Source organism: Peromyscus leucopus, chromosome 2 (assembly GCF_004664715.2).
Source record: "Peromyscus leucopus breed LL Stock chromosome 2, UCI_PerLeu_2.1, whole genome shotgun sequence".
In the NCBI taxonomy this organism is placed as follows: Eukaryota; Metazoa; Chordata; class Mammalia; order Rodentia; family Cricetidae; genus Peromyscus; species Peromyscus leucopus.
Window position 1 is genome coordinate 55476259 of NC_051064.1, and position 22359 is coordinate 55498617.

Sequence of the window (22359 nt, forward strand, 5' to 3'; positions counted from 1 at the left end):
AGTGAGGAGACATGGAAGCCATCACAAACATTCATTGCAAGACTGATTTTTCCAAAGGGTAAAAATCTCTGGCCCCTGGGGCCTTATGCCATAAGATGGGGGAGGGCCAGGACACATGCCATGCAAGCAGATGGCCACTGGCAAAAATCTAAGACCAAGTATGGTGGTGGGCTGCTGGGTAGACGGCAAATACTCTGGTCTCGTCCTGGCTGTGCTTGGCCAGCCCCGTCCTCACGTTGAGCCTATGACAAGAGCAGAGCGAGATGTGACTCCAGGGTTGTGGTGAGGAATCTGGCAGAGAATAGATGTAGAAAGTGAGTAAACCAAGGGTGTGTGTGTGTGTGTGTGTGTGTGTGTGTGTGTGTGTGTGTCTATTATCCTACCAAACACCCGAGTGCAGGGAGTGAGGCATCTTACTTGGCCACTAGGGGGAGCCCTGCAACCCTTTCTCCAGCAGAAATTAAACTGGCAAGCCTCTTTCCCAACTCATGCAAGGATTTTCAGAAGTTCCCAGCAGCTCTTGGGTGAAAACAGATGTGCCCCTGAGATGTTGCCATAGTGCCGGGGTTCTGTGGTTGGCACGACTTGAGAGGTTGGTATACAGAACCCAAGTTTCCCCAGTGTCTTCTCATGACCTCCCAAAGTCCAACCGGAATAAGTGGGAAAGGAAAGTTGTAGGAGGAGAATATGCTGCCCCAGGCACCGGGAGGGAGCATCCTGGTGGCCAAGCACGGTCCGAGTGCCTCCTGGGTGGATCTCCAGCTTAGTTAAAGTGGGTTAAACGGCCCATGAGCTGGTGTCTTATGTCAGGCTCTGTGCTGAGTATGAAGCAGCCTTGTGAGGCAGCAGTAGTTCATGTCCCCCAGAGAGCAGGAGAAGCAAGGCTTTGGATTTCTTAGGGTCTCCCTTACCTCTTCATTTATCTGAAGGTTTAAAAAGGCCCAGTGAGGGCTGGAGAGTTGTCTCGATCACCAAGAGCACGGATTGCTTCTCCAGATGACCAGGTTCGGTTCCCAGCACCCACTCAGCATGTCACAACTGTCTGTAACTCCGGTTCCAGGGCATCTGGTACCATCTCTGGCCTAGGAATGACCGTGTTGCTTACTGAACAAGGACAGCCAGATGACTGGCAGGATGATTTAGGAACTAAGATCTAGCCTGCTCTCCGCTCACCAGACTCTGAGTCCTGGCAATAGTTCTGTCTGCTCAGGAGAAGGAATGGGGTCCTAAGAAACAGCCTGAGGACAGCTCTGGGTAAATGGAATAAGCCACGGGTCACGTGCCAGGTAGAGGGTGATCTGAGTTTTTTCCTCAAAGAGCTCTGAGGAAGGTTCCATGATTGAGCATTTGCCGTGGGTTCCACCCTGAGCACCACAAGAAAACTGAAATAGAAATGTTCAGGCGTTCCAGGCTAGCCTGGGCAACAGAATCAGCCTCCTCCACACAAAAAAAAAGGGCTCTATGAGACTCTGGGCTTATATCCTAGTACTTTGAGTCACAAGGGGGAAGCATGCCCAGCTCCATCCTCCATGAAATGGGGTAGTGCCCACCTGACCTCCTCCAGATGGACAGAGAAAGGCCAGGGGCTGAGGGGTGGGAAGAGTCAACAAAAGGACAGTGCATGGAAGGTCTCAGTTAATTTCACTGCCTCTACCATGCAAGGCCGTCACCCCCTCACAGGAGAACAAAAAGATGACGTCACTGAGAAGGTGTCCACCGCAAGCCTGGATAGAAGCCGAGCTCCTCCAGAGGCCAGTAACCCTGGAATCAGCAGCTGACCCACCTTCCTTCACATGGACAGAGAGAGAAGGTACTCCCAGAGTCCCATGGGGTCACTTGGAGCCTATCGGCTAGGCCTGGACCCTGAGTCGGGGGACACCTCTCCATTCTCACATTGCCCCATATGCTCAAGCCAGCCAAGGCTGGTGGGCCCGAGCATGGGCCAGCCTCCCCCACAGCCCACCCGCTAGCCTGCCTCGGGCCAGCATGGTGGCAGGCCCGGCTTGCTCCCTAGGGAGTCTGCCGCCAGGCCTGATGGCACTAGCAGAGGGAGGGAGCCCACCGAGCTGTCAGTCTGGAGGTGCCCCTCACAGCTCCTCCTGGCTGGAGCGAGGAGGGTGGGCCAGCTCTGGAGCTGGGCTGTCAGGGTCTTCACAGAGACGAGGCCGGAGAGGCCCGCCTGACAGCTCGCCCACCGAATTAGGACCATTTGCATGCTAATTTCTCGTGCTCCGACGGGCTGGCAGGCTGGCTGGGGTGTGTGGAGTGTGCAGAGAGGCGCACACCTCCCAGCCCGCCTGCGAAGGAACAATGCTTGACTGATCTAGCGGCGTTAACGAGCAAATTATGGTAATTTTGTTATTACAAATGCATAGAAATTTCCAAAGCAGGCAGCCATTCAGGGCACCTCCCTTGCTCCTCCCTGCTCCTAAATATGGAGCCTCCTGTTTGTACACACAGGTCAGCCCCGGCTTCGGGCCTGAGATTTCCAGGCAGCAGCCTTCCCTCGGAGCCCTCCCATCATGAATGGGCCTGGAGCTGGTCGCCAGTCAGGCATGCGTCCCTGTGGGCAGGCCAGCCTCCAGCTGTTGGGCCCCTCCAACCTCGCCCTCTTGTATCTCCTGGGCCTATCACTCCAGCAAAGCCACTCCCAAGCACCGTGCTCAAGTTGCCTTCCCTCCATTCTGAACACGAAACATGGCCGCTTCTCCTCCTAGAAGCTCTTAGGGCTTCAGAATCATGTGGTCGTGGTCTGTGCCCACACTGTGTACCGGGCTCAGCATCGAGGAAGAGCCTTGAGTACCCGGGGAATGAATGAGTAGAGTGCACATGAAGGGAGACAGCCAGAACCTCGCTCACAAATGCGGACCCCACCCAGCTGGCCCAGGGGCAGCGTAAGGAAGCCAAGCCATTTCCGGAATTCACTTGCCAGTTGGCAAACCTTGCCGGGTGTTTGTAATTGTCCACTGTAGAAACAGCAACATGCACGTGTGTCTCGTGATCATTTTGGTTGGCAGTGCGATTTCCGGAAGGATGCTCTGGGATGCATCCAGAGAGGTGCTGTTTCCTGGCATGATCCCAGTTCCCAGCTGGAGTGGGGAGGGGGGTGGCCACTCCAGGAGCAGGGCTGGCCACCAAGGCAGTGAGGTCGCCTTCCAAGGGCGGGGTCATAGATGCAGCATTACAAGGAATGTTGGCAACCCTCCCATTCTGTGATCAGGATTTCCAGCCAGCCTGATGTGGCTGAAATCCGCCTGGGAAGTTGGTGAAGAATAAACAAACCCTCAATTACCGAAGCCTGCTGTGAGGAAGGTCTGCTTCTGGAGGCTGGGGACTGTCATGCTGGGGGGCAAAGGCCTAACCCAGAGGGCAGACCTAGTGATGGCAGGCACAGGTTGTGCTCTGAGTTTGCTGTTTGCCTGGTTTTCTGGCTGGGTTACCCCTTCCAGAGGGACTGAACCCAGAGAAAGAACACAATCATTGCATTTTGTCCAGCTACCTGATGAGGGTGAAAAGCAGAGCTGGAAGGAGCGGGGCCTCCCCCACCAACCCTTCCGACAATGCCCCAGGTTCCAGGCCCTGCTCTGCTGGCCTGGGGAGGACACCATTTATATCCCCTGGGCCAGAGCAGGAAGGGTTCTCAGAGCTGGCCAGGCCTACAGGCTCCAGCAGGAGCATGATGGAGGGCCAGTGGGACAAGGGTTTTTCAAACACTTATTAGAAGCTCTGGTGCCTGGGAGTATTCTGGAAACTCCAAGTCTGTGTGTGGGTGGGAGGCAAGACGCTTCCCTTCCTTGCTTCCAGGAAGAACTGAGGCAATTGGAGACATGAAGGCAGGCTGGCTCTTCCTTTAGCCTTCCCTGTGACTCTGCCTCCTGTCCTCAGCTTGGGACTCCAGGCCTCTCTCTCCACGATGGAGGGTGAAGTTGCTGTAGACCACGTGAAGGCCTCTCTGGACCCTGAGAGGCCTGTGTTAACATGGATTCCACCCACACTCCTCAGCCCAGGCCTGCTTCAGCCACCTGTCATGGTTCTCCAACAGGGTGGACTTGCCCACCGTGGGCAGGGCCCCTAGCTGCAGCCTCTCTTGAGACAGTGCCTGAATGACCCCCCTCCCACCATGACCTGCTCCATACCCTCAGAAAAGAGCCTGGGAAGTGGAGGCTGCAGGGCCAGTTCCTGAGCTGTGAAAGTCAGACACAGAATTTTTTGTGTCAATCAGGTTTTTTTGTTTTTTTTTTGTCCCCCTCATCCCCCCAGCCTCATTCTTGGGTGTTCTCTCTGTATGAATCCTTACCTAACATGTTCTTGGAAAAGCAGGGCATTCCCCAAGTCCCCTCAACATTAACATGGCACTTTTCGCTTGTTGCGGATCAGCTCACGCCACAACCCTCGTCTGGTGCCTCACAGAGGAAGCCCCCTCTAGACAAGAATGCCGAGGAGTCGAACTTCAGGTGGGTGAAGTCCTTCCCCTGTCGGCCAGAGTCTCTGTTTGCGGTGTGACTCCAACAACCCCTTCTCCTGGGGCTCAGTTTTCATCTCCGTAAACTGGGACCAACAGTCATGCTGGGAGGTTTGGAAACCATAAAACTGGGTGCGAATGAGAGGTGATGTTCTTAGTACTTGGGTGAAAAGCGGCTCAAGATGGTCCCAACTGTCCTGTCTCCTGGTCTGGAGGGACACTTCCCAAGCATTTCTGAGCTGGGATGTTCTTTAGACAAAAGAATACGAGGAGACAGTTCACACTTTTTTTTTCTCCTTGTTTCTTCCTTCCTCCCTTCCTTCCTTCCCAGCCTGGCTTTAAGCCTCCCTTAAGTCCTTTATTTTGCCTCTGCACATAGACTCCTTATAAAGAACATTCATTTGTTCAGGGTCACCGCGTGGTTTTTCATTAAAAACAAATTACCCGCATTCAGGGAGGACATCTGGGCTTCCCAGCTCCCATTAATGACTATATTTCCAGCCTCCCTGGCCTGGTTGGACTCCTCTTGCCTGTCACCCTGCCTTCCCGGCCCCAGGGGGACAATGAGAGTGACAGCCAAGTGAAAGGGGAAACATGAGGGATGAGGGCGAGAGGCGAGTCCCCCGGGAGGGGAAGGAGGAAAAGTGAAAAAAAATAAATAGCTCAAACAGAGGGTAACAAGGGCCATTGTCTCGGTATCTTCCAGAGAGCAGCCAGAGCAAATACTGGAAGGATGAGGGCAGCATTTAAGTGGAGCACCAGCCCTGTTTAATTACACCCTGGACCCTGAGCCTGGACTCCACTCAGGCCAGTTAAGCGGGGAAGCAGTGGGTGCCGTATTTCAGTAAGTTCTACCTACATCTCCCAGACATCGACTGTGTGTCGGACTGGGCATAGTCCCTCCTCTGAGAGGAGCTCCCGGCTGGGTCTAACCCCAGAAGCCATGGGGAGACAGGGGCACATAGTCCCAACAGCTCCAAGCAAGCAGATCATGGTTGGTGGCCTGAGGTTGAGCTGACCATGGACAAGGCCCTGGGTGCTCACAGGGGAATTGAGGTCCTTAATGACAAATAGGTACCCTGAAAGAGTAAGTGTTGATTAGCCCAGGGCAGACTCAACATTGACAGATGGATAGGGAGGGAGAAAGGAATATCCCAGAATCTGAAGTGCTTCTGCTGGGCCTGGAAGGAAGTGTGGGTCTGGTGCCTCAGGGGAACACCAGGGAAGCCATATTCTTCTCCTGGGCCCAGTGCCTATTAAATAGGCTGTGGTGATATTTTGTGTGTGCTCTAACAAATAAAGCTTGCCTGGAGATCAGAGTGCAGAGCCAGCCACTAGTTAACCATAGAGGTCAGGCAGTGGTGGCACACACCTTTAATCCCAGCACTTGGGATCTCAGGCCTTTGATCCCAGTACTTGGGAGGCACACGCCTTTAATCCCAGCACTAGGGAGGAGGAAACAGGAAGTGATATGGCTGAGCAGAGAGAGGAATATAAGGCGGGAGGAGACAGGAGCTCAGCCTGCCCTTTCGGTCTGAGGATTCTGTAGAGGTGAGAAGTCTCTCTAGTGGCTGCTCCTTTCCTTCTCTGATCTTTCAGCATTTACCCTGATATCTGACTCTGGGTTTTTATTAAGACCAATTAGAACTTGCTCTAAAATAGGCTCCATGCCCTCCTAGTCTCCAGGGGCACCAAGGCTGGCTGAACTTGGGACAGGAGTTCTAGACCTCACTCAGCCTGGTTGCTCCCAGGTTGCCTATGGTGTGGTCCAAACTAGGTACATCACCACCAGAGCTATTAACTGGCTTCTGAACTGGGGTGAATGTTCCGCTCTCATTAGGTGCTTTCAGCGGCAACTTGGGTAACAAGTGTGTGTCACCTCTCTGGACGGTCAACACCATGGAGTTTAGGTTGGCAGAAGCATGGAGATTTGGTGCCATTTGAGAACGCTCTTCCCTTGGAGGTCACCCACTGACTCCCACTGCTTCTGCAGGCTCTGGGCTCTGGAAAGAAGTGTCCTAGGTGCAGTGAGCTAGAGGCGGTGGCTGGTCCAGCTGAAGGCTGACAAAGTCTTGGAAATGGGGTTGTGGATTCAAGCACACAAAGAGGGTGGCCTCACAGGACAGAGCTGATACAGAGGGCCCCAGTGCACAGGACAGCACATGGCTCAGGCCCTTTCTGTGAAGGCCATCGTGCTCTGGCCCTTCCTTTGCTCATCCCCTCCCCGCACTGACTCACACCTGGTGTCTCCAGGTGAGGACTGGTTTGCCAGGTCCCTCCCATGTGTAGGACAGCGACACAGACCCCTCTGAAGGCCTTAGCTGGCTTCTCACTTCCCTGCCTTTGGATATGGGCCACGGTGTGTTCCCTATCTTTACACAGCCCTCTGTAGAAGCACATGCCCCCCTCTTTTGAGCCTAGCACACACCCCCCCCCACCATCCCCACCTCCATCCCCCGGCTAGGCCAAATCCCTGGGCTTATGTGACACCACACTTGTTCCTCTCTAGGCCCTGAATGACTTGCCTGACAAGGTGTCCTCAGGCTCATGTGTAGAAGTAGATGGTCAATGAACTGAAGGGAGGGACTGAGAGCTGCTGACACCTCATCGTCTGAAGGCCTTGCCTTTATTCATGTGGTCAACATGGTTTAACACGAAATTCAGTCTATCCTAGGCCCCTCCTCCCCAGGCGCCCAAGTACCATGCTGTGAAGGCCCCTTCTGTTCCACAGCACAGTAACTACAGCCCACTGTTAATTCCTGCTCCAAAATCACCAAAAGCTTCTATCTATATTCTTGCTTTTGAAACCACTTGACCATGAGTAATGTGAGTGATTATTAGCTGTGATTTCTTAGCAATCATGGTGTGGACTCGGGAACTTTTACAAAGTGAAACACTCTAACCTAAAATTGTTTTCAAGTGTGATGAAATTTTTATGAGCATTAAATGTAATAGTTAATAAAAGTTAATGTTGCAATATGCAGACATTTCACATAGCGTTTATTAATGCTAGCCTGCCAGCTTCCTTTTTGAATTTCAGAGGCAAAGTACATATTCCCCCCTCAGGCATCAGACTGTTGTAAAGTCCTAAAAAAGGGAATAGATCTTTCACACAGGGCCTGTCTGGGACCCTGCACCCCTCTTTACAGTCTCATGGGACATCCAGCATGGGTCCTCTGCAGGTTCTCCAGTCTGGGAGGGGCTGATACTCACGATAATGGGAGGGAAACCAGAAGGAAGGCTGGGCAGGTGTGAGGCGGGTCCTCAGCCTTAAGTGGTCAGACCACTGATGTCCAGTGGACAAAGGCTGGTGTGAGCCCTGGCTCTCCAGCATGAGCATCCCGGGTGGTAAGGACAAGAAAGTGGTGGTGGGGTGCCCTCTGGCCTGGCTCTTCCTATGATTGCAGCCTCTTCTGCTCCACCCCATCCCTGCTAAGCCAGGCCTGTATCTGCTCCTCCTCATTTGCCCCCAGGCAAGACTCAGGCAGGTAACCAGAGAGAACTGCCATAGGCCCTCTTGGCTGGCCTTTGGCAGGCAGTGATACTGGAGGCATTCCCAGATGAGCAGCCTGGAGCCCTAGGCCTGGAGTCAAGCTGCTCTGTACTGACTGGGGCCAGTGTCTAGGGATGTCAGTTCTTCCTCTGTACTGGATTCACAGCTGATCTCTCTCTCTCATCAGAATCTACCTTGATCATCAGGACCTAGAAGCTGATGGCCCAACCCAAGGCCCAGTGAGACCATCGATCCCCCTTAGAACCTCATGTGTCTCCCATGCTCCTCTGAGTACCAACCAAACACTCCAAACTCTCAGCAGGGGAGGGCATTGAGGGCATCCTTATATATCCAGTGTGCAAGGCTCCCAAAAACACTTTCATTCCTTCTAAAGCAGATCTTGACCATAGCCCTTTTCTCTACAAGACCACTACAACCTAGTCACTGTATTGTTTTCAAGGAAACCACCAGTAGAGGGTCTGTGCTGATTTCAAACCAGAATGGCTCCCATAGCCCTTATGTTTGAACACTTGGACCCCAGGGAGTGGGAAGGATCCAGAGATGTGGCCTGTTGGAGGAGGTGTGTCACTGGGGGTGGCTTTGAGGTTTCAAAAGCCAATAGCAGGCTCAAAGGTTCTCTCTTTCGCTCCTCCCTCCTTTGAAATTTGTGGATCGGATGTAAGCTCTCAGCTACTTCTCTAGCACCAAGCCAACCTGCTGCCTGCCATGACGGTAATGAACCAATCCTCTCAAACTGTAAGCCAGCCCCCAATTAAATGCTTTTGTTTTTATAAGCTGCCTTGGTCATGGTATCTCATCGTGGCAATAGAAAAGTAACTAAACAAGGGCCTTTGGTGGAAACTTGGTCAGAATCTCAACACAGCCTCACATACCGTGACTGGAGCCTGGGGTCGACCACCACCATCAGAGGGGTCAGAGACCTGGGAGCCATTGACTGTGATCCAGACAAGCACCCAAGATAAGGTTTCCTCATCTACCAGCTCTAAGTTCCCTTAGTGTGGCCAAGTGTTTCCCTTCCTGGCAGGCCAAGGATACCTGGGCTGAGCTGTCTTTCTCAGCTAGGAGCTTTTTTTCTGATTGACCTGTGTGAACAGACTCCCAGCACCTGCTGGCACCCGGGATACGCTCCCTCTTCACCACCTTTACGCTTCTGAAAGGAACTTAGCTTATGCCGATGGAGCAAAAGAGTGCCCTAAGTTTCCAGATTCCCGAGCTTTTGGGCACTGATTCCAGGTGTGTTGGTCCTGAGAGCCAGTCCTGGCCTGCAAGGCAGTTTTGGGGACCTTTCTAGTTTAAGTGTGGGAGGATTATGTAAGATCTGCAATCCTTGGCCTCTTTCCTTCAGCAATCCCTAGAGGTCCTTGCTGAGTCACCCTGCAGCCGGGGGTGGGGGTGAGGGGCTCTATCACATCATAGCCCCAAATATCAAGAGAACCTGGAAGCATTTACTGCCCATTTAGAGCGAGCAGAGATGGTGGGACTCCAGAGCTCCCTAGGCTGGCCAGATGGCGTTTGCGTGGACACTGGCCTGGCGTGGCAGGGCTAGGAAACGCCCTAGGTGCATTCAGTCCTGTTTCCCCGCCCACTGCCCCCTGTTTTAGGAGCAGGAAGCCCCGGGGTCAGGCCCAAAGTCCCGTTAGTGTCAGACAGTCTGGTCGCTGGCATCAGAACCCAGGTCTCCTTGGCTTAGACAGGGCCCTCAGGCCCAGGGGCTTTTCCAACTCCAAGTCTTTGCTTTTAGGGTACCTTTCCCCAACTGTAGCAAGACTTCAGAAAGCCTGTGTGGCCGCCCGTTTCTCCCCAAGTCCAGAGACACCTCAGTGGATTTACCCACACAGAATTGAGCTATTGGGAGGACATCTGCAGCAGCGCACTGTCTCATGTCCTGACGCACAAGGGAGTGTCGAGGGTGCCAGCAGAGGCCTTTCCATCAGGGCCAGCCTGCCTCTCCTGCTCTTCTCTTCTAGCCCTCCAAGGCTTCAGACCCAGCTCCTCCCAGGTGCCCACGCTTTCTGGTCCCTCTTAGATGACAATACCAGTTCCTTACCCAGTATTGGCATTTCTGACTGGCAAATCCAGCCTTCAAGCTTTAAGCTCTAAGACACCTTCCTGATTGCCTCCACTCCATCCCATTGCCCCAGGCAACTCAACAATCCCTTCCCTCTGACTTCTTGAGCACTGAGTACATTCCTGGAGTTTATCTTCCGTCTGTCTATCTATCTATCTATCTATCTATCTATCTATCTATCTATTATCTATCATCTATCCATCTCTATCTAACATCTATCTATCCTTCTACGTATCTATCATCTATGTATCATCTATCTATTATCTATTTATCTATCTATTATCTATCTATCTATTATCTATCTATCTATCTATCTATCTATCTATCTATCTATCTATCTACCTACCTATCGAGTGTGCACGCTCATGTGGATGCATGTGGCGGCCATAGCCAGCCTCAGGGTCACTCCTCAGGAGGCACTGTTCACCTTGTCTTGACAGTTCCCCCACGGGTCTAGAGCTCACTCAAAGAAGCAAGGTGGCCAGCAGGCCCCAGGGATCCTCTGTCTCTGCTTTCCCAGAGCCAGGATGACAAGTGTGTGCCACCATGTCTGGATTTTTTTTTTAAAAGTGGGTTCAGAGGACTGAACTCAGGTCCTCACACTTGCACAACAGGTATTTTATTGTTATTAATACCTGTTGTACAATAATATATAATATAATAATAATAATGTTATTATTAAGTCATCTCCTCAATGCCATACCTTTTAACATAGTACATGGAGTGATTTTATTTTTAATCTGTCTCCTAAATTAGACTGGAAGCTCCCTGAGGGCAGCAACTAGGTCTGAAACAACACACTGGACCCAGAACCAGCACTTAGTGTATCTTAGGAAATGTCTGAGGAGTGAGTAGTAGACAGGAGAATGGACTGGCTGTGGCTTCATCCGGTTTGTGTCTGGGTTCCTTCCTCTAGTCCTAGCACGGCCGAATGACTGGAGGCCACGAGAGGGCAGCAAAGAGTCAGAGACAAGCAACAGGTGTGCGTGCTGCGGCCAGCCCAAGGAGAGCTCGAGGAGAAGGAAGGCCCAAGGAGAGCTCCCGCAGAAGGAAGGCCCAAGGAGAGCTCCGGCGGAAGGAAGGCCCGAGGAGAGCTCCGGCGGAAGGAAGGCCCGAGGAGAGCTCCGGCAGAAGGAAGGCCCAAGGAGAGCTCCGGCGGAAGGAAGGCCCGAGGAGAGCTCCGGCAGAAGGAAGGCCCAAGGAGAGCTCCGGCGGAAGGAAGGCCCGAGGAGAGCTCCGGCGGAAGGAAGGCCCGAGGAGAGCTCCGGCGGAAGGAAGGCCCGAGGAGAGCTCCAGCGGAAGACAGGCCCAAGGAGAGCTCGAGGAGAAAGCGGGGCACACGTGCACACACACATGCACACGCATGTGCGTGCACACAACATGCACACACGAAGAGCAAAAAGCCTTTCATTCTCTAGAGAAGCACCCAGAGGGCAAAGGTTCAAACTCCCATCAGTGCTGGAGTCTCCACCAAGTCTTTGCTGGCTAGCTTCTGTGGGCCTTTTCTAAACTTGTCCAGTTCACTGGGTTCTGTTCTAATTGTGGGAAGAGTCTCTACACAAGGTGGGGGTAAAATGTCTGAAGTATATCATCTACCACCTGTGCAAAGTGTCCGTTACTCCCACCAGTAAAAATTGGCAGACCACACGGGACCCTGCCAAACTTGGCCATATCCTGCCAGGTTCTAGCCTCCACCCCTTCAACCTGGCTAGCAGAACTCAGAATCAGGCATAGTCTCACCATAACAGAAAAATCCTTCCTCTCCTGACATCCTAATCCCCAGAGCAGAGGAAAACGGAGGTGATAGAGAGAATTAAGGTTGCTGGTGAACTGTCCTGAAGAAAAAGGAGTTAGCCTGGGTTGACTATAAGCCTGAGGTAAGCACAGGACTCCTTCTAACAGGAGACAGAGGAAGGCCGGGAGAGAAGGATGGCCGCATAGGTGATGAGGTCCAACACTGCCAACCTTAAATGGAAACAATGGGGTCCAAGCCAGAGAACGGAAGCAAACAGCTCTCCCCTCCGAGGGTCCAGAGGGAACACAACACCTTGACGCTGGCTCGATGAGACTGTTTGGGGATCAGACTTTAAGAACTGGAAGAGAACATTTTCCATTGTTTTAGGTCCCTGGGTTATGATAATTTGCTATGGGTGGAACAGGAAATTAATACACTTGGGTTACTGGAGAAGGCTTGTCTATGGAGAGGAACAGAAAGGCGTGAATGAGCCAGGCAGGATGGCAGAGAGGAGCTGAGAAAGCCACAGGTGCCGCGGCTGAAGGATCAGGTCCCTCACCATCAGGGCAGAGCAGAGGAGGCTCCTGCCTCACCCCTGCAGCTTGCTCCAGACATCCCTTCTGGTTCCAGATGCCCCTTCTGTCCCTCGTCCTCAGATACCACCTCCTCAAGAGACCAAAACCTCTCATTTCAGCATGTAACTTAATTGCAAGGCTTCTAGAAGTAATGTTTCCCAATCCTTGACTACTAGTGACTACTAGAGTGCCCAGGACCGCGGGGACCGCAGGGCCCACGGGGACCGCGGGGAACGGCCATGCTCCTTTGTCCACACTGTCTGACAGGCCTCCTGTCTATCAGCTTCTGTACCCGCCACAGCCTGGGGAGGACAGGACACTGTCAGGCCTGCTGGCACTTGGCCTACAGCTCCAAAGCGGGAGCCAAGCGAGGGGCTGGGGCGGGAGTCCCTGATCCCTTGAGTGATTCTCAAAGATGCTTGCCCTGTTTTCAGACTCACTGAAGCCAAAGGGCAGCGAACTCCCTTCCCTGCAGCCTGGGGCGCTTAAGAGTTCCAAATGCCATGTCAATATCTGTTAGGTTGCACAAATATCTTCAGGCAGGCGTCTGATACTTACTCACCAGTCAAGACACTATGGAATCTTTGGTGCAAAACTTTTGGCATTTGCTGAGACTTGATGAGAATAGAAACTGAAAACTGTCTCCACCTTAAGCGGATACAATATGCGGGCTTTGCTTTCTTCAATGTAAGCAATCTGCAAAGGGCTGCAGGAAGGGAGTCTGCAAACACCTCAGAGGAGCTGGATGCCGTGTGCTGCCGGACATGAGAACGTCCTGGAGCAGGGGAGGCAGATAACACGGTAAACAGCATCAGGACCAGGAAGCAGGGCATGCCAACAAGCTGCCACTCAACCCAGAACACGCTGGGCCCGGTTTTTTTTTCACATCCCAAAGTTCAACTGCCTGAGTATACCCTGGAGGCAGTCCTTCTTCTGTGTGTCCTGAAAGCATATGTTATAAATGGAAGGCTCTACTTACATGTGGAAAGCAGCGACAGCCGAGCGATTCCTAGAGCCCATGGAGGCAGAGAGCTATGGGGTTTCCGGTTTCCCTGCAGATTGCCCTGCAGGCCCGCGGCAAGTGCGGGAGACTGATTCACGTAGCGAGACCATCCATCCCAGTGAGGCCGCCTCAGAGCTGGGAAACTAGATAACAGCTCCCCCAGAGTCATGTCAACTGTTTCCTCAGAACACGCCAACAGGCCCCCACGGCTATGATAACTGGATCCCGTCAAGTAAATACCTCATGGACTTGGAAACCTGAGAGGTTAAGCGGCAGAAATCTGAACAAATGTAAGATCGAAGCCCTCAAACAGATCACAGAGTAGTCACGTCCTGGTCCCTGGAACCTGACGTGTGAGCTCCTTATGTGAAACCTGTGAGTGCCGAGACAAGGTGGCAGATGTGCAGAAGTTGGGACCTTCAGCTATGAAGGACCCTGATTGCCTACACGGGCCATGAGTGCCCTTATATGAAAGAAGGGTGATGTAGAGACTTGGCCTTGAGGTGATGCAGCTCCAGCAAGGACGAAGCTGGACGAGTTGAGGGACAGCCACTCCAGGGCTTCCCAGGGAGGGGGACTGTGACAGCACCAGCATTTTGGCCCGGTGATCCTGACCTCAGACTCGTTACAGAGCTGTGAGAGAATGTTCCCACTCTCCTGAGCACTGCGTTTAGGATTTTCTTCTACTTGTCACAGGAAATTAAAACACAGGTTTATCTGCTTTGCCTTGACACCGTCCCCTAGCCAACACTCACAGGGAATACCCAGAGCCTGCCTGGTGCTATGATGATACCAAGTCTAAGAAGGTTCCAGTGAGAGCGCCACATAGCCCATGGAACACAAAACACTGGCCCCAGGTGGGAGCATCCTGGAAGCTTGTGGGCAGTGACGCTTGTGCTCAGACCTGAAGAGTGAGGCTGGATCGCAACAGGCCAAGGTGGGAAGTGTCCAGCCAAGGATACAGAATGAAGATGGGTGACTCAGGACCAGGAGGGCTGGAATAGGGGCCCACAAAGCTAGCTGGGGCCAGCCCTTGACAATGCATGGGGGGCAGGCCAGATCACTGTTCTGCTGAAGGGTGAGGGCCTCTGTGCTGGGGATGTAAGCCATCTAAGAAACAGGCTTGGAGACAACGTAGAAACAGGACATGACAGTGGCCAGGACACTGAGGAGCAAGAGCTAAGCTGTCTTGATCTGGCATTAAGTGCTGTGAGTGTGGGACAAGAGAAAGAGCGGAGCCAGTCAGGAGGAGGAAGGGGCGGTGAAGGGGCAGGAAGCAGGGGGAGAGATACGGAGCAGGAAGAATTCAGGGTCCTTGAGCAGCATGCCCCCAGTCATAGTCCTTGCTTTCTTCTCTTTGGTTCTGTGCGCTTGCCCTCTGTGGTGAGGGACTGAGTCCCGGAGGCCCTGTGTTCCCATTGCAACAGACAGGACACTGTGCCCTTGGATGGTCCTGTGACTCCTGCTCCCATCCCTACTGGATGAGAAGCTACCATCCCCGTGGGGGCTCTGCCAGCCCATAGCCAGGTGTGTGCGGCCTGGGAGTTGGGGCTGGAGGGATGGCAGGGCCCAAGGGTTGTTCTCTTTGGATAAACCAGATGAGGTTTGGCTGCTTCTCTCAACGAGCTCTCTGGGAGAAGGGGAGGCTCTGGCAGGGCCATCAATGTGGTCTCCCTTTCACCGGTTCTAATTGGGACCAGGACCCAGGGTTACTATAATCCCCTTCTGAAAAGCTAGAGTTGGGGACTTAGAGAGCCTATTTGCCAGGGGCCGAGCTCATTCGCAGCTCCATGCAGTCCGCTAACTTCTTTGGATTCCAGCCACTTAGAGAAATGGGGTTACACCCTCGAGCCTGCCCATCTGACAGAGCTGTTCCGTGTGAGCACAGAGAAAGAAGTCTGCCTGTTGGTATGGAAGTGCCACATAAAGGTGAAGAGCCATTCTTGAATGTGGTCTGTGGCCTCAACGGCTAGAGGCTGGCAGATGAGGAGCCCAAGGGTGTGGTGGTGGCAGTGTGTGCCCACCACCTCTGTTAGTCTGGGCACTGCATTTTTTTGGCGTCTGCCACAGGGCCATCCTTGCAGCAGGAAAGGCGAAGCTTTTGCGGTAACACCTGGCAGACCTCCCCGGTGTTGGCAAGGCCCAGGACAAGAGTGCTCACCGAGGCCATTTCCCATATGTCTCATATTTAAAAGGCATAAATCAAGCTAACAAACCGTTAAATGAAATATGCTCCAGCCTCCTACCTTGTTAAATACACGGCGCACACAACTAGACCAGGATGGGACTTCCAATTCCGGGGTTCCTTGATATTCTCTGCCGGGGTGGGCAGTGTGGGAAACTCCACTTGCCTGTGCCCTAAACTGCTCCACTTGTTGGCATGTGTACACACACACACACACACACACACACACACACACACACACACCACACCACCACCAGCACACACACACACACACAACACACACACACACACACACACACCTGTGAGTCCCCACCAAGAGCTCACCATCAGGGGTTCACAAACAGGCCAGTATGGCACCTTCAAGAGGACAGCCCTGAGGTAGAGCCAGAAGGAACACAGATAGCCCCCTCCAGGTGGGCCTCCAGAGTGGAGAAAGGAGCCCCTCGGCTCTGTGGACTCACCCTGGTCCACGGGATGGATGGAGAGGGGGAAACAGAGGACATCCTTTAAGGAATGGAGATCTCAGTGTCAAAACCAACACTTCACTGGTGGAGGAACAGGTTTGAGGTTTTAATGGAGTTCAGTATAGTCCAAGTGGCAAACTCAGCCGTCAACAACCTACCAGTCATGAAAACACACTGGGCTCACGCTCAAGGGATAAGGCCACCAAGTGCACGCACCTTGCGGGGCTCCTATATGGTTCCTGGTACACAGATTGAGGAATAAAGGAGAAGCTGGAGGAGGGAAGGAAGGCTAGGGGGATACCCCAACTGGCTGGCCCTGCACTCTTGGCCCGGCACCCCCATGGGTTCTGGTGCCCAGCGTGGCTGGCCAGGGACTTTTTAAGTGTCAGACAAGGACCCAGCCTCTGATATCCTCCCCAGCGGAGCCTCTGCTAGCCTGGCCCCACTGCAGACCCTGCTGCGGAAGAGGCTGAGTCGACCTGTGCTGATTTATTCAGGTTGGCTTCTCTGAAGCACAGAGGTCACCTGGGCTGCTTTGGGGCAGAGAGTGCCCTCCCACAGCAACCCCGTCTGCTGCCTGCTGTGGGGACGAGGACAGTGCAAACTCACCAGGCACCATCCCTGTCAGCGTTGGTGCAGAGTAGCTGCCCTGTCCAGCGGGGGGGACGTGCGGAGGGTACCCAGGGAGGGTCGTGCTTGCCAAGTCGCGGCCTGAAGAATCAAAGCAACAGATCACAGGGTGAGCATCTCTGCAGACTGCTGCCCGGCCGCAGCTCCCTGGACATCCTTTGTCACTTCTGGATGCTGAACACCAGCATGCTCTACTTACTCCCCATGACACACACACACACACACACACACACACACACACACACACACACACACACTCCACGCTAGCTCTCCCGGCTCTACTTGGCGAGGAACAAGCTGGAACTGTGGTCCATCTCTGAGAAATCAGAACCGCTCAGGGGGTGCGACAATGGCCGTGCCACATAGCGGGCTGTGTGCTCCTCAAGTGTGACTTAGACTGCTCCATCTCCACCCTGTGGCTTCCCATTGGTTCTCAGCATACAGTGCCCCCTCCTCCAGCCACATAGAGTCGCCCACCGTTGCCAGGCTCACACACCTCCCTCCTCCATTCCCAACAGCCCATGGTGGGAACACCTCCAATCTCCCAGCACCGGATCTGGCCGTGTATTGCATTTTCCCTCCAAGACCCAGAGCTGTTCCTTTATTCAGTGAACGTGCAGGGCACTTCTCCCAACACCAATACTGGTACGTGGAGGTGAAGGCCCTGAATCTCAAGTGGGGATTCCCAGCTCTTTGAGGGCAGGGATGACATCATGTCCATCACCATGGCCCTGCTGGAGAGGTAGGAATCCATTAAGAGTCTTTCACTTTGCTCAAGAATCAGTGCAAGAAGAGCACCGAGAACTCCCCTGAAGGAAGCTGCAGTCCTAGGGGAGAGAACGGACAGCTAACCCTAAGAAGCTAAGTGATGGGAAATGGGAAGTGACGGGAAAGGATGTAGATTTGGGACTAGGGAGTGGACACTGAGCATGGGGGGGGTCATGAGGGGCCCGTGGGCTAGACAGTGAGTGACGGCTGGTCGTGCAGAGCCAGGATGAGTCCCAGAGTACCTGTCGGTCTTTCCTACAAACCAGCAGGCTCAGTAGGGACTCTGAGCCCAGCCCCACCAAGAGGTGGCCAGAGGAGGGCCATCTCTGACCATGTCCTCCCCCAAGAACAGAATCCAGTGTGTAGTGTGAGAACAGGAACATGAGTGACTCCACAGAGGAGGGCCATCTCTGACCATGTCCCCCCCAAAGAACAGAGTCCAGTGTGTAGTGTGACAACAGGAACATGAGTGACTCCACAGCCCTTCTAGTGCCCCCCGTCAGTGACCATCCTGGAAGCTGCCTCAACTCCCAGTCTGCCAGCCTTCCAGAACTTCAAACACTCCTGACAATCCCCAAAAGAAGTCCCCTTCCTGCCCGAGCTCATCACCTCCCTGGCTTTGGGCTGGGCACCCTGACTCATGTGTCTTTACATGAGATGTTGGAGTTGAGCCAACACCCCAGGATTAACTCTGGGAGTCCCTCATCTTCAGCATGAACTGCACCCAGGCAAGCCTCTCAAGGAGGGCCAGGCTGAAACTGAAAGCTCCAGCTTGCAGGACCAGAGGCGATGGAGGAGGTTTGCCCTATTAGGCTTCCCGTGCCTCTCTGCAGAGTCGGAGCTCCAAGTCAAGTCTTTGTACCCCCAGGTCAGAAGTGCACAGGTCTACATCATTTTAGTGAAAGAAGCCACTCTGCTGGAGAAGCAAGGGTCTTGGGGGTCCACTCAGCCCCCTCCTCTCCTGTTCAAGGACAGACTCAAGAGGGGACTCTGGACCAGGCTCTTCTTGCCACTTTACAGATGGAAAACAGGCCTGGTGGAGGAAGGGGATTGACTGGCTTGGGGTCCACAAGGACTGTGGCAGAGCAGACACGTCAGCCCAGTGCCTACCCCAGCCCAAGGCCGTCTCATCCTCAGTCTCCTTTACAGAGTCAGTGACCAGGGATGGGGGTGGCGGAGAGCTGTGACGCTGTCTCAGGAAGGGGAGTGGGCACCCATCGGACCACTCGGCACAGGGCTGAGATGTCATGAGCCAGGCTGTGAGACAACCAAAGTCAGGGCCTGCTTTGGTGAGGGGCATCTCTGTCGATCGTGGGAGCATCTCTACCAAGTTGGGCAGCATCTCCCCACCCTGTCCCTGACCCCAGGTTCCCACCTAATGATGACAATCGCATGCAAAGAACACTTACAAAGAAATTAGGAAACGTGAGGCTCTTGCCAAGATTTTGAAAAGGTTAATGCCTGTAGCCCTCAACCACCCGGGGAGCTGAGGTATTGATATGAGTCCTTTCTTACAGGAAAGGAGATGTCCCCGGTGAGCCAGTGTCTATGTCTGCATGGCTGGTCAATCCATCCGTGACTCTCCCTTGCTTTGGGACTATCTGTACTTCTGGCCTTGATTCCTCAAGTCCCATCTCTCAGCTGGGACACCATCACCATTACGTACTGGCTCCGTCTTCCAGAAGGAAATTTGACTACATAGATTTTTTTTTTATAGTGAACATATTTTTCTGAGGGTAAAGACAAAAGAGGGTGCCAGACATGTCCCCCGGAATATGAGGGTGTGTGGTGAGGTCCACCTAGCACAGTTGCTCACGCACTTCCCAGCTGCCCGAGATGGAGACCAGGGCCCCGAGAAGGGCAGGGTGGACCCATGGAAACTCAGAGAATCTGAGCAAGGCTTGGCCTGGACTCTGGGGCACCTGCCTCCTGGGATCTGGCTCATTCTTCAACCAGTGTCTGCCCTTTGGGTCATGTTTGGTCAACAGTCTCTGCTGCTGGTACACACACTTTAAAACCTTGATCCTTCAAACAAAGGTTCAGAAAATCAGAACCTTGGCAAAGAGCTCGACTCAGAAGACTGGATGAAAAAGCAATAAAAGAAACTCGGGGAAGGAGGAAGGAATCGATACATAAAAGAGGAAACAAAAAGACAGGCACCACCCCAGGTACAACCGGGAGTCACTATTTGAAAATGAAGTGACATCTTTAGCCAGACCACCCTGAATGGGCCCAGTCTCGCCTGAAAAGACCAATAAAACAGACAGATCTAAGTCAAGACAAAACAAATCCCGAAGAATTGTCAAGATAAATGGGCCCAAGCTACTGCCGAGGGCCATGTCTGGGTCTGTGGTGCAGTTGCAGCTGGGCTCTGTGTTGATGTCTGAGGCCTGTGTCACCTCAGGGGCCATAGAAACCATGCGTGGTGAAATCAGAGGGCCATGCTGAGCCAACCCTGGCCTTCGAGGGCCCTGGGAAAGCTGGCCCTGCCTCTTGCTGTACACGGTAGCAAGAGAGCTGGCTCCCTGCACTCCAGAGAGATGGCCCTACCCCTCACCACAGATGAGGGGGAACTGACCCTCATGGCATGGGCATTGGGGAGCTGGCCCTGCCTCCTCGCCTGAGGCGGGCGACCCCAGTGGCCTGGACTGACCAGCTCAGCTACCACCCAGGCCTGGGGTTGGCCACCCTAACGTCTACCCCATCTAGGACCTGCTGGAGCTCGTGAAGGGACTGGTCCTGTGGAATGATACCGGCAGGATCTCCGTGATTTGAGGCGGCCTCGGGGTATCCCAGAGGAGTTCCGGTGAGGATCCAGTGATGACGGTGTATCAGACACCAGAGGCCTTGAACCAGACCAGTGACTCACTGCAATGAACATTTGCTAGTAAAGCTGACTGGACAAAGGGTACACTGTGACACACCGCAGCTCCCAATGCCAGCAGATGAATGAAGAGGGGTTGGAGAGGCGGGAAAGATGGAGAAGAGAAGAGAAGAGAAGAGAAGAGAAGAGAAGAGAAGAGAAGAGAAGAGAAGAGAAGAGAAGAGAAGAGAAGAGAAGAGAAGAGAAGAAAAGAGGGGTTTTGTTTTATTTTGTTTTGTTCTTGTTTTTGTTTGTTCGCTTGCTTGCTTTGTTTTGGTTTGGTTTTTTAAAATTTTCTATTTGGGGGGCACTGCGGGGTGAGGGGAGGATATGGGGGACTGGGAGGTGAGGAAAATTAGGGTGCATGATGTGAAACTCCCAAAGAATCAATAAAGAAATTATGTTAAAATTTAAAAAGATAAAGAATGAACAAAGATATAACTAAAATCATAGAGAAATAACATTTATAAAGAAGAACATAAACTGCACACTTATAAATATGAAATTCTCAACAAAAGGTTCGATTTTCTAGGAAAACGTAAATTACCATAATTAACACAAGAGCAGCTAGAAAATACCAGTAGCCCGACAGACAGTCTTGGAGAAGTAGAGCTCCTCTATTAAAAATGTCTCTATTAAAAATAAGGGCCTTGTCCACTTAGCTTCCTGAGCAAGCTTTTATTTGTTCTTGTTTTAAATCTTCAAGGGATACATCCTTATGTTATTAAACGGTCTAGTCTATAAACCAAGAGCGTCTTCCTAACTCATTCCACCGACCTGGCCTAACTGTGACGTAGGCACTTAGCAGACACGGCAGAAAAACTAAGAATTGAAGGCTAGCATCATGACTTATTCACACGGTACCAAGTTACTTCATTCTTGCTACGACCAACAGTGGTAGCAAACGTCCACTGTCACACTGACTGAGCAACGCAGTGATGTGCTATGACCAACTCCTATGCTATGAGTTTTCTTCCAGGTATGTAAGGATGGCTCAAGATCAAAATATTGGTTAGAACATCCTATCACTATTAAAAAAAAAAAAAAACCTGTCTGACTATATGAAAGAGATCGAAAAGACATCGGCATCCAAAATTCATTCCTTATACGCTAGTAAATAAGATCAAACTCACTCCAATCTTACACTGATTTTAAAGCTCCGCCTCCCAGAGCCCCTGAAGCTCTTGCTGGCTGAAGTGTGCACACGTGTATGAAGGGCTATGAGTGTAAAGTTGTAAGTGCTCACAGCCTTAATTTCCTGCAGGTGTGTAGCACTGCCTGGAGGGCTGCATGTGTGCCCTGGGCTGCTGGTGGCAGGTTCTTCCCAAGTTCAGGCTCAGTGGGGCTTGATGCTGGCTCAAGCCTTGTCGTTGAACTTGCCGTTGTACTGGGACTCATTCCTTTCCTTTCCAACAATGTGCCCTGTGAGAAGCTGGCAAATGGTGATGTGTGTTCTACAAGGAACCCTGCCACTGAGTCTTTTGGTTCCTAGGGGCTCCTTTGTGTTACCCACATATCCATTTTCACTTAGAGAACACCCTAGGGACAGAGGCTCCATCCTGTGGCTACGAGTACCCCCATGGAACATACAACTTGTTGTTGGGCAGACTGAGGAAGTCAGACCGACAGCTCTTTGTGTCATCTCAACTTCCTGCTTTTCCGCTGGGTACCAGCACCAGTCAGGATGGAGGCTGTTGATGGACACTATCCATGTTATCTTTATCACTAAAGATATAATCTTTAACACATTGGAGCAGCCAGCAGAGCAGTGAGGAGGAGCATCAACTCCTAAGCTGCCAGTCCTGCTTTACCCTTAACCCCTGTATGACCTTGGGAGAGACTCAATGTCCTCTTCTACAAAAAGCAACGCTTCATCTTTTTTGCTGCCATCTTGAAAAAGAAATGATGATGTGACTCCAAAAAACTATTGCAAGGACATAACCACCTTTAAAAACTAATGAAACAGAAAGGACTGGTTTTTTATCTCCCTTTACTGAACAGAGAGGGTTTCTTTGGCCCTGTGGGGCCTCAGCATGTAGCTTGCCTTGGACAACAGGGTACCAGCTGCTACTCCCCAGGCAGCACTTGAGGC

The 22359-nt window shown here is 52.6% G+C and overlaps 1 protein-coding gene across 5 annotated transcripts in view; it reads right to left on the minus strand.

The window, feature by feature from the left end:
- The window catches only part of Pax5 (paired box 5), a 192485-nt gene that overhangs the window by 27280 nt on the left and 142846 nt on the right, over positions 1 to 22359 (minus strand). For all 5 annotated transcript variants that reach the window (XM_037202571.1, XM_037202570.1, XM_037202569.1 and 2 more), the window contains one exon: positions 16616 to 16717. In XM_037202571.1, coding sequence (XP_037058466.1) covers positions 16616 to 16717 — 102 coding nt within the window. The remainder of the gene's footprint in view (positions 1 to 16615; positions 16718 to 22359) is intronic.